This window comes from Cibotium barometz, chromosome 60 (genome assembly GCF_041138505.1).
Source record: "Cibotium barometz isolate CiBa-2024 chromosome 60, ASM4113850v1, whole genome shotgun sequence".
In the NCBI taxonomy this organism is placed as follows: Eukaryota; Viridiplantae; Streptophyta; class Polypodiopsida; order Cyatheales; family Cibotiaceae; genus Cibotium; species Cibotium barometz.
The window spans coordinates 11,853,112-11,865,476 of record NC_141105.1 but is presented as its reverse complement, the minus strand read 5'-3'; the positions used below and the strand labels follow the sequence as shown (position 1 = coordinate 11,865,476).

At 45.5% G+C, this 12,365-nt stretch overlaps 1 protein-coding gene across 4 annotated transcripts in view; it reads left to right on the top strand.

The window, feature by feature from the left end:
- The first annotated feature begins 608 nt into the window (after positions 1-608).
- Positions 609-12,365, top strand: part of LOC147604983 (dynein regulatory complex subunit 7-like) — a 321,324-nt gene continuing 309,567 nt past the window's right edge. For 2 of the 4 annotated variants that reach the window (XM_086794269.1, XM_086794268.1), the window contains exon 1: positions 610-767. In XM_086794269.1, the coding sequence (XP_086650395.1) occupies positions 673-767 (95 nt within the window). In that variant the 5' untranslated portion in view covers positions 610-672. Of the gene's footprint in view, positions 768-12,365 lie in introns of all 4 variants that reach the window. The other 2 variants (XM_086794266.1, XM_086794267.1) reach the window with 2 other exon arrangements.

Genomic DNA, 12,365 nt, shown 5'->3' with positions numbered 1-12,365 from the left:
ATGATTTTCAATTAGACGTTTATTGGACCTTATCTAATTAAGATATACTTAATAAAAGATCATTTATTGATTTTAATTTTTTTTTGTGGCCCAATGTACTAAATTGTATGACACCAATATATTATGTTCTCAAGTGTTCATTTGTCTTTATAACGTATCCTACACCCACTTATATAAGAAGGCCATAACATGGAAGGTTTATCTATGAGTACCATCATCCCTTCTTATGGTAGGCATTGAATCTCCACCATCATAGTGGGTCTATCACTAGTTGTCCAATAGTGTGTTAAAGGGATGGTTTTACTAAGAGATCATTTGTGTGAGGGAGATCAATATATATTCGAACACACACACACACACACACCCATGTTGCGTAGCCCTGATGGCATCGAACTTGGGTCCTCTCGCTCTGGAACCCAACTGTTCTACCAACTCAACTATTCGCCTGTGGCTTATTATTAATACCCTTCTTTTAACAAAGGTATCAAAAAAGGATGATAGCCTACGATTCGCCTGTGGCTTATTATTAATACCCTTCTTTTAACAAAGGTATCAAAAAAGGATGATAGCCTACGTGGCAAATGTCCCATTGCGCGGATAGCAGTTGAAAGGATGGATACGTTTAACTGAGGTTTTGTTTCGATCTCGCTCAACCCACGGGGTTGTGCAGCCATGGCGGTGAACAAGACCAAGAAGAGCTTTGTCAAGATGAAGAAGATCAAAGCCCATCTCTCCGAATGCAGGAAAACACAGAAGCTTGATTTAAGGTAAAAAATTGCGATTTATGAAAGCTTAATCTTTCCTTCTTCTCGCTGTTCATCAAGGCTCAGAAAAAAGGAAGGGTTTTGGTTGAGTGAAAAATGGAAAATTATAAAAAGGAAGGGCTTTTTTCCTCAGAAGGAAGGGTTTCTTCTGAGAGAAAAATGACTGGAAAGGTATCCTCCATGGATGTCACAATGTCGTCAGGGGCTGTTGCCTATATCATTTGTCTAGCACCGCGAGCACAGAAGTGAGAGGTTGGCTAAGAAGCAGGTATCCCGCCTATCCATAGCCTCCAGGACATGGTAGAGCATTGCATATTGCTACGTGTGTTGCTCCAAGAGAATAACTATTTAAATGGAGAAAGTGAGCGAGACCCACTGCTCTATTTTGCCAACAGAGATTGTAGAGACGATCATGAAAAAACGTTCTTCTTCAAGCTATGGTACAAGAGCTGTGTGTGGGCTGCAGTTTGCTTGTGATTTTTTTTGTTTTTGTTTTTGTTTTGTTTTGTTTTGTTGGGTGATGCACATATGCGGTCCAAAGTGTGGAAAGTATGATCAGGCTGCATTAATGAAGAACGGGTAAAATGATCAAGGATGCTCGAGACAAAGGTTGGGGATTTCATCACATGGTCAACTGTGCCAGAGCCTATATTAACTCTACTCTTTTGATGTATGTTTACAAAAAGTTCTATTGTAGATGCTTCCTGAAATAAAGAGCATCACAGGTTGTAGGCCCAAAGCACAAATTGTAGAAGGCTGGAAACAATTGATTATTGCTGAAAATGAGCGCACGAGGGAAGCCCGTAGGTGCTTACACGCATAAGAGACTGTTGCTACAGCCAATGACCTCCAACAGATATGCAAGAATGAGATGAAAAGTGAGGGGAAGGGTGAGAACCCTTATATGTCCCTCCAGAGAGCTGGTCGGGCAGCTGTAGGAGGCCAACATCTGTCCGTAGCATAAAATGCCTAAAAAATGGTATAAAAATCCCAAATAATATCTGCTAAATATGCCAATGTAGGGTCTCATCAAATGACCAGTACAAGCATGAAAAAAGGTGATGTAGACCCTCTGGAGATGATATATTCCAACTATTCCCACAGCCATGTCCTACTACCCCAAGTGGCACAGTGGGGTGGAGGGTGGGGGTTGGGGGAGGAGGAGAGCAGGGGGATGGAGGCAGCACATACCAAATTAAGTGAAGCACACAATAAGCAAGAATACTTTGCCAACTAATGTCACATGCATCCCACACTTGGATGCCGTGGACATGATTGTACAGGAAAAGTGCAAGTTTGTGGCTGTACACTTAGCCCCTTGTGAGCCCTTGTCTAGGGATGTGTCAGCCAGTGTGCCACCAAAGAAAGGTCAGGTTCATATGTGCACATCCTGCACATGTCAATCATGCTTTTGCGGCACACCGATGTAATCCTCTTGGATGATGTATTGATTTTCCAAGCACTTATTAGTAGTTGGGTGAATGGGCATCTGTCTAGGCACAAGATCCCTTGAGTGTGTGTGAACCCATCTATGGGATCGTAACTAGCAACACAATGTTGGGATTATGGGGCTAACGGGCATAGGGGCTATGGACTGCCCATAGGCCAAGCTTAGTGAGTGATGAGGCCATGGATGGTGCCTAGGCTTAGGTGGGCTGCCCATGTGAAAACGCAAGAAAAAAGCATTTTCTTGTCCTCTTTTCAAGTCGGCCTGGCCTGTATGTTGTTTGGCCAGCGCCCTCAGCCACATAGCCCCTATGTAAGGGTGCTTCAGCCCATTGCTTGGCATCCGAAAATCTTGCAAGTCTGGCCATGTGTTGTGAGCCACGGGCAGCCCACAGGAAGGAAATGCAAGGAAGAAGGTCCAGCAGAGGGGGACCAAATGCAGCACGTAGAGGTCTTAGGAGGATTAATGCAAGCTTCTAGGTGCTGCCCGGTAGTACAGCAGGAAGGCGGCCAGTTCAGCCTCTCTTCTGACTGCTCCGCACAAGTCCAACATTAGTTGTTCGGTGCTGATTTGCAGCCCACAGTCTGTCCCATACACATTCAGCAATACAAGCAAATACATCTTCATAGTGTGGGCCCTTCTTCATAGGGTTATTTGGGACCCAATACAACGTACTCTCTCCCATCTCTCTCTCTTTCATTTGTGCATATGCAAGTGATCGAGTTTGAATGCTTCTGCATGCAACAACTAACCTTGAAGGCTAAGGAAATCAATGCCCCACATTCCAAGGTGGTGTCACATATGCCTCCGAAAATATCCATCTCATGAGTCTCGCCATCCAATGCATCTTAGGATCAAGTAATGGAGACAACTAACCAAGATAATTTTCCAGAATCACTCCCTTGCACATACCATTGCCATAAGGAAGCCCTACTATGTATCTAGGGGTTTGTTATTCCAAGTCCTCTTGAGCATTAAGGGATATATTTACCTCCTTAAAGTTGGATCCAACCTTGCCCTTTGAGAGAATTTCAACACACAAGGAGAAAATAAGTTTACGAGACACATTGGAGAAGCTTGAACATCTGTAATGCATGTGTGCAATACCTTATGGGCCATCATAGAAGTTCTTGGAGCTCTAGACATCAGCCACTTGGCAAGAAAGATCATCATATGAGTAGAAGTGCTCGGGAATGCGTACCATGTTGCCCAAGATGTGCAATATTTGAAACCACTAGGCCATGGCCAGGGGTAGCGGTTTATCACGTGCACTCTTTCCCAAGTGTGACGTGGACATGCTTCTATCCATTGGCCACCTTAGAGGTCGAGTACTGTGGCCGGATTCATATGTTTGTAAGGGCTATTGTGCCAAATCATTGTAATATTGCCGAGGCGCCCAATGAGCAGCCCAGTGTGGATAGAGTTATTGGGTTATTGTGTGAATACACTTAGTTGGACATTATTATTTGGGTTGGTACCCAACTCACCAACATTAGGCACTATAAATAGGAGTCTAGGCCTTAATAGTATTCATTCATTGATCAGTCAATCATCATTGAGTCATTGAGAACTTAGGAGCAGTGCTACCATTGAGTATCTCTATTCAGCATTGTATATATTTCATATTAATAATACATGGTAGATTAGGTCATCTCTCTCTACTGTGTATTAAGCATCAAGAAGAAGTAGTTTGTGCACGGCCTTAAGTCTTTGATTAGGCGCTAATCACAATCAATCGATTCATAAACACGCTTCCACAAGCACCACATAGGCATGAAACGCCTCTAATCCAGACATGCGGAGAATCCCATGCGTCCAAGGGTGCCTTCAAGAAAATCCCAATCCACTCTATCAAAAGCCTTCTCGAAATTCAACAATAAAATGGCTATAGGGGCTCATTGCTTGTCTTAGCCCATTCAGCCGCCTCCTAGAAGGAGAAGATGTTATAAAAAATGTTTCGTCCTTGAAGGAACCCATTTTGTGTATCATGAATCACAACCTGCAAGACTGGTTGCAATTTGTTACATTGCCTTGGCAAGTATTTTGTATGCTGCCCCAAGCAATGTGATAGTTCTCCACTGGGCAATATTTGTCTTATCACCACCTTTTGGAATAAGGTGGATAAGGCCATTAGTAAGGAAGGATGGCATTGTCCCCATGTCCCACATCTCCTGAAGTGGCAAACTAATCTCTTCCCCAAAGTCCCAAAAACTCAGGAAGAAAATGGGGAAAAGACCATCATCCCTTGGAAATTTACCATGAGGTAATGCTCAAAGTGTCAGTCGGAACTCCGCAATGGAGAAGGGGGTGCCAAGGGTAGCATGCATGTCCTTCGAGATCATCTGAGGCAAGAAATCCCAAGACAAGATGGAGAGGATTGACATTGCAGACCTGATCAAGGCAGCCATCCAACAACACAAGAAAGAGACGGACAATGCAATTAATATGGTCAACTGGAGCCTTCTTGACAAAGTCAAGAAACTTGAAGCGCGGATAGCAGCCCAAGATGCAGAGATCGCAAATCTCAAGATAGAGATAGAAGAAGCACGTGCTCAACATAAGCTCGAGGAAGGTGAAATTCAGCCCGTCATGATGGAGGAGCTGAACACCATCAAGGCCCAAGTGAGAACACTTCAAGAGGGAGAAGAAAAGAAGGCCCGGGAGACCTCCGCGTGGGTGGAGGTGCTCACGAAGACGCAAAAACAAGTAGATGAAACGAAGAAATGGATAGACGTGGTCAAGAAAGGTAAGAACAAGGAGGCCGAAAGCACATCTACCTCGAAGATTATCAACCTAACCATTGAGGAGAAACAAAGAAGAAAGACAAGGGAACTTCATGTGCGGATCACGGGGCTTAAGGGGACGGTGACAATGTAGAGGAGGAAGCCAAAGATTTATACACACGCATGGGCATTTCGAGGCCTACACACATGGGGGCTTGGAGAGTGGGCAAGAAAGACAAGAATGGAGGAGAGAGCTCTCATTTTACGCTTTCCCACCTTGGAGGCCAAGAAGGATTTCTTGGCCAAGCGCTCCGCCCTTAAGAAAACGGGCATCTTTTTAGGAGATGACCTCACCTTGGCATAGCTAGCACATATGAGGGAGTGCATGCCGGAGATTAGGGCAGCCAGAGAAAAAGGGAAGCTAACATTTTACAGAGGAGGCAGAGTGGTGATACTAGAGAGACGCACCACGTGAAGGTGTGAGACCTATGGGACCAGTCTGAGACTTGCAGTATGGAACTGCAACGGAGCATTGGGACTGGATGTGGGGGCCTTTGAGGACAGCTTCAGAGATAGGGACATCATCTTCTACTCGGAGACACATCAGGCCCTAGGCAGCACATTACCGAGAGTGGTGGGATACAGATGGGTGACGACTTGTAGACAGGAGGCCCGTTCGAAGCATGGTGGTTGCGGATCTGGAGGAGTTGCAGTTCTTTTTAGAGAGGTGCTTCAGCCACTCATCCATGTTATGCGCCGTGATGAGAGCGCGAGGCATGTGGGTCAGAGTGAGGGCAGATGAGGGTAGACCCCTATACATTGCTATATGTTACTTTCCACCCAGCACATCTCATTATGCAGCGCCCAAGGGGCAATCTCCATATATGATTCTAGATGAGGACATATGGGAGTTCTCCAGGGAGGGAGATGTTATCATACTTGGGGACTTTAATGCTCGAACGGCTCAGTACCAGACCTCCTTCTTTGACACTTTGGAGGAGATGTTGAGAGAGATAGATGTGGAGGAGATGTGTTTGACCTAGAGATCACAGGATGAGGTGGAGTGTACTAAGTATGGGAGATACCTCTTGGAGATGGGGATTGCACATGGGCTGGCCATTTTAAATGGCCTAGAGAGGTATCCACTTGCCAGTGGCTTTACTTGCTTTCCACACAGACATGGGGCCAACACAGTGGATTATGTTCTAGCCTCGCCAACCTTCATCCCGAGTATCTTGGATTTTGCGATTGGCCCCAGGCCCATCGGAGTTACGGTGGATCATGCACATCTCTCCTTTACGGTGGATTTCCACTACAGTACCCGCCAGGTTGGGCAGTCCTCCTATCACCCGAGATATACCTTCTGCAGAGAGACTGATGGAGTATACACCGTAGAGATCTACAGCTTGTTGAGTGCAGAGGATCCACAGAGGCCATTAGCAGAGCTCATACAGATCCTGACAGAGGCTTTACATACAGCTGCAGCGACGGCCTTCCCACACACGCAGCCCACAGTACGACCACGTCCTGGGAGCATGCCCCAAAATAGTTGGTATGATGATGACTGTAGGGAGCTTAGAGCCCGGCTACAGAGAGAGGTGGCCACAGGTGTAACTACATATAGACAATCACGCATCATCTTCCGATCCCTCATTCGGCGGAAGAAGAGAGCATTCTTAGCTCGGCTGGAGAGAGACATCTATCAGTTGTTTTTGAGTCAGGATTCTGGGGAGGCCTGGAGATTGCTTAGAGAGCACCCCCCGCCTCCAGCCATTACCTCTCCAGATACATGGGGCGAGTATGCAGCCTCATGGAGAGACCACTTGTGTCCATGATCTCCAGGATGATTCGGGCTAAGGCCTCGGTACCCCATGAGATTATTAGAGCCGAGATGGGAGCACCACCGATCGTAGTCGAGGCTCTTGCCAGATCAGTGTTCTTCATTCATAGCACTTGGGAGCTTCCCCGACACCGGTATGCACGACTTGCTTTAGAGTCCTCTCATCAGCTAGCCATGGAGGGAGACACTTCATTTTGGTATGTGCAGATAGCATCCTGGTTTGACCTCCACGGGTTCAGTTTAGACAGACTTCCACCCTTCCAGTACTCTCTGGAGGCACCCTCTCTCACCTTCTCTCACCTTGACACATTTTGAGATTAGTAGAGTCATCAGACAGGACCTCATTCAGTTGGACAGTAGGAGGACATGGCTAGAGCCCTCATAGGAGTTGGGGACGAAGATGGCTTTCTATAGAGACCATCTTCTCCGCACCATTGAGGATGGCTTTATACTTAGACCGAGCTACATGGATACCCATCTGTCTCATGGATTGAGGTGCGCCATTGGGCACATCCGCATCTCTTCACATTAGTTAGAGATAGAGACAGGCAGATTTAGAGGCATACCTCCAGGGGACAGGATTTGTCAGATTTGTTGGATAGAGCCAGAGACAGAGGAGCACTACGTCTGTCGCTGCACAGCATATTATGAGGTTCGAGGGCGCTACCATTGCCTTTTGAGAGAGGGATTTGGACCACTGGCTAGAGTCATGGACTATTGTGATCAGTGATGCTTGGGTTTTTATCTCCTGGAGATCCACAGGCTCAGAGAGTCCATTATCAGGAGCAGACGCCCGACTGGCAGGGAGCCCACACAGAGACAGATTACTGACTTCTTTAGAGGGACTACCCGGGAGGACACACAGCCGACAGCCCAGCAGTGGGCACCCTGTGGGACTCTAGTTGAGAGAGCTATCCAGTTGGGCAGATCTAGATGCGCGAGGGTTCGCGGATCCTCACATCGGAGACGGTGCCTACACCGGAGGATTCAGAGCATCATTGCGAGGCATCGGGCTCGTCCGACCAGGCATCTCACTATGGCAGATATCCGGCCATGCAGCAGAGACCCATGCTAGAGCTCCTAGGATGATTACGACTCCAGCCATATACTGTTGTACTCACTGTCACTCACTTTTGTACTCCCCCATATTCATTTATTCATGTATTCATGTACTCATGTACCCCATTTTGACTAGTAGCTTTAGCTTCCCCCCTACTGATGTATTGTGGGGCTATCTCTTTTCTTTTCCAGACAGTGTATCAGATGTCACATGGTTGTAACTTTGGTCTCATAGGTCACTTTGGCCTTTTGAAGACGTTAATATAACATTTCATTTCATTTCATTTTCTCTCTCTCTCTTGGAGCATACACTTTCAAAATGCCCAATCGTTCCCCATCCTGCATAAGAATGACCCCCTATGCTTTGGTAGGCACAATGAATCCATGGCCAATAATTTCGGGAAAAATAGTGGGAGCCTACGCCTCGATCTGATGGGGGTGGTGGCAGATCAGTGAAGTATGGAGATGATGACTAGAGGTGCCTTCTGCTGCTCAAATTCGTGCTGCTGCTGATTTTGCCACTTTCATTTTGCCTTTGTCCATGTTAACATTTAAGGCATGTTGTACATTTTCCCGAGTTGGGGTTGCATTGTTCCCACCGGAGTGTTCTCATTCGATTGCATTGTAGCAGCTGGTGGTTGCAATAGCATAGATGGACACTTTGATCGCATATGGCCGAATTTGCGCAAGAGGCAGCAAATCTTCATTTTTAAGTTTAAAAAAGATATCTTGTGAGGGCATGCCAATCATCTCCACATTAAAAGCAACATCTGGTGGTGTGGGTTTATTAGTATCCCACAATATGCAAAACCTATTGACATTTCCATTCGAGCATGGGGGCCATACAACTTTGCCCAATGCTTCTGCCAAAAATGATAGTGCAGCCCGGCAATATAGCGGGAGGTCAACTACCTCCACCCATAAAGGGCACTTGTGCCTTATGAGACTCTGATAATCCTTAGTTGGCAGAGCCAAGGGCAAACATGCACTAGTTGCCGACCATAAAACAAAGGCGATTTTTCTACCAGTGTTTGTTTGTATTGGGGATCTGTTGTGTATATCATTGCAAAAAAGCCACGGTCAGCTTTATGCACACCAGCTATAAAACAACCCCCAAGCAATGCTTTAAACCATTGTGCGACATCTACTGTGGGGTCTAGCATTTTCGGAGGGAAAAAAAGGACTACAGCCACGGTCAGCTTTATGCACACCAGCTACAAAACAACCCCCAAGCAATGCTTCAAACCATTGTGTGACATTTGCTGTTGGGTCTAGCGTTTTCGCAGGGAAAAAAAGGACTACAGCCCTTTGAGCTAGATTTATCATAGGATTAAGCATTACATGTCTCGGAACTTTGACACGGAATTGAGGTGCAGGAGTCTCCGAAACTTTTTTGATTTCAGCAAAACCTTCATGGAGAGTGTTTGCAAATGGCTACAAATCAAATTTGTCATAGTGTAAAGGGCAAGCAGTTGAATCTCCAATGAGAATTTGTCTCCTCTTTATATCTCCATGCTTGAAAGTTTTAATTGGATCCATAGTTGAGAGACTGTACAAAAAGGGGAAAAACTCCAAAGAGAGAGAGAGAAAGAAAGAAAAGAAAGAAAGAAAGATTTTATTAACGGCTTCTAAAGGCCAGAGAGAGAGAGAGAGAGGGCAACCAAATATTACTACAGACACATAGTTGAGAGACTGTACAAAAAAGGGAAAAACCCCAAAGAGAGAGAGAGAAAGAAAGAAAAGAAAGAAAGAAAGATTTTATTAACAGCTTCTAAAGGCCAGAGAGAGAGAGAGGGCAACCAAATATTACTACAGACACATACATAGAAAATGAGAGGCTGAGTAGAATCAGGAACAATGTGTAAAAACCTTGCAACAAAGGCGAGGTAGGGGAGTCCAGCCGGCAGTAGAAGTGAATGATGGATAGCAAGGGCAGGCAACAACAATCGGCTAGAGTCCAGCAAGACAGTCCAGCAAGCCAATAAGTAGGCAGGAAGAAGACACACACACACACACACACTTTTTTTTGGGGTGTAAAAACCAATACCAAAAGACAATATATATGGGGAAGATGTACTTCAGAGAGAAGTCATCCAAGGAAGGAAGCTAAAAATAGTAGAAGAAGACTTCAAACTGTAGGATGTCAATAGCCTCCAGCTGTCAACAGTCATGTAGGGATTGGTCAAGATTGGCACGAAGAAAGCATAAGAATCCAGAGAAGGTTGTTGAAACATAGTATGGTTCGGAGCCTTCCAAATAGTCCAGAGTGCCCGATATCTCATCCAAATGATGAAAGTGTCAAATCTAGCCATGCAAGATGGCAGAACACCAAAAATCCAAAATGGTTTTCCTCCTTTGAACAATGGAAATCGTCCTCAGAGGTGAGTTAGTGCTTGCAAGAAATTTCTGGACTTCGTGAAATGCCAAAGAAGATGAGGAACAAACTCTGCATGTCGTCCACATCTACAACATCTATCATTGGAGATATGTCGTTTTGCCAAAAAAGGAGAAACTAGAAGTATTCCCACAAGGCATCTTCATAAGAATAGACGCTGTTTGAGAGGTAGTTTACAACCCCAAATTATTCGAAGTCTTTGTTTCCACCATTTAGTAGTCTTATGCAAGCCCCACAAGGCATCAACATGAGGTTGAATCTAGGGTGAAGGAAGCAACACTTTTTACACATTACTTGCTGAAAGTGCATTCAAACGAAGTGTTGGTATGACCAACAAGTTGCCAATCATGAAGTCTATCGTGATCATCCAAGGGTGGGATGGGTTCAAAAGGCCGCAACAACATAGTAATAGTTTTCCACACTGGCTTGTGATGCATACCCAAGTTGTGTTTCAAACAGGCTTGTGGAAAAGTCATCACAAATCCATTATCCGTGACAACATCCGCCACGGCGGTAACTCCAATTCCAATAGAGGCCAAAAAGCATGCCTTTCGTGGTTCCCGTACTGTAAGTGGTTGTCAAATCCCCAAAGGATCACCTCGTAGAACGCTCCTGATACAAGACTCGAAACCTGCAAAACAAAGCCAAGCAACGTGAAGGGAGTGCAGGCCTGACTCACCTCCCAACCTTGATAGCCGTGGGTAAAACCCACAAGTCTTGGCTGTCCCCACCGAGCCATGAGCTGAGCTAACTAGTTGGACGCACGACCAATCTCCACCTCGTGACGTCCCATACCGCTACGAAGCTATCCTCGCGGGCCTCGAGACTGTTGCCAGCCTTGGCTGCATAAAGCAGGTGCACGTTTGCACTAGATCCAGGCTCTTGACCATAGAGCTCTCACAAAGACACGCGAGACTCTATGAACTATTGACTAACCTTGGCCACCCTTTTATAGGCTCTTGGTCGGTTATTGGGCGTCCACACTTGGGCGCCCGCCCGTCCATTCTTGGGTGCCCGCCCTAGCCCTAGCCCAGCTCGCCAATCAGTCTGCCTAGCTCCAAGCTTCCCCAAGCCTCGAAGCTAGTCTTGTGTGCGTGTAGCAGACGGTAGATACACACTATGCACATGACATACTTCCCTTCCTCTAAGAGCTCACTCCTGAGCTCACTAAAACCCAGGGTAATCCCTCTGAAGGGTAGTCAATGTCTCCCATGTAGCGTCCTCCTCAACACGATCCTTTCACTTGATCTTGTATTCCGTGAGAAGTGTATTTCGCAATCGTCTTTCACGAAAGCCAAGGATCTTTTCTGGTTCGTGTGAAATAAATGTCATGTCCTCGACATCTATGATTTCTTGAGGAGTAACTAATTGGTTTGTTTCACCCAGTACTTCCTTAAGTCTACTGACATGAAATACGGGATGAACTTTCACATGAGAAGGCAAATCCAGTTCATATGCGATTGAACCAATCCGTCGTGTAATACGAAATGGTCCACAGTATCTAGGGGATAATTTCGGAGATCGACCTATCCGTAAAGTCTCGGAATATTTCGGAACTCGAAAATACGCCATCGTTCCTTCAGAGAACTCTCTGGGTGAACGATGTCTATTAGAATAAAATCTATCTCTGTCTTGAGCACTTCTAATAGATTGCATAGTCACTGGCATCAGTCTCAAGAACATAAGGCCTACTAGGATCGGGTAATGCTAAGATCGGTGCTTCCTTGACTTTATCTTTCCAAAAGTCTGAAGGCCATATCCAGATCGTTATTCCAAGTGATAGGCTGATTCGACTTACGTCCACGACCTTTCAACAAGTTGGTCATTAGTAGTGTGAGCTGAGAGTACTCTCGCACAGATTTTCGAAGAAAAACAACAAAACCGAGAAAAGAACGAAGTTGTCTCATAGTTTGCGGTATAGGCCAGGCCAAAACCTTCTGAACTCGGTGATAGTCAATGCTCAACCCATCTCTTGTGATTTTGTGTCCCAAGTAAATGATTTCTGTCATAAAAAACTCACATTTACTTAATTTAGCATATAGTCGATTTTGTCTTAAAATAGTTAAGACAATCATGAGGTGTCTAACGTGATCCTCAAGAGTACGACTATATATTAAAATATAATCCAGGAACACAA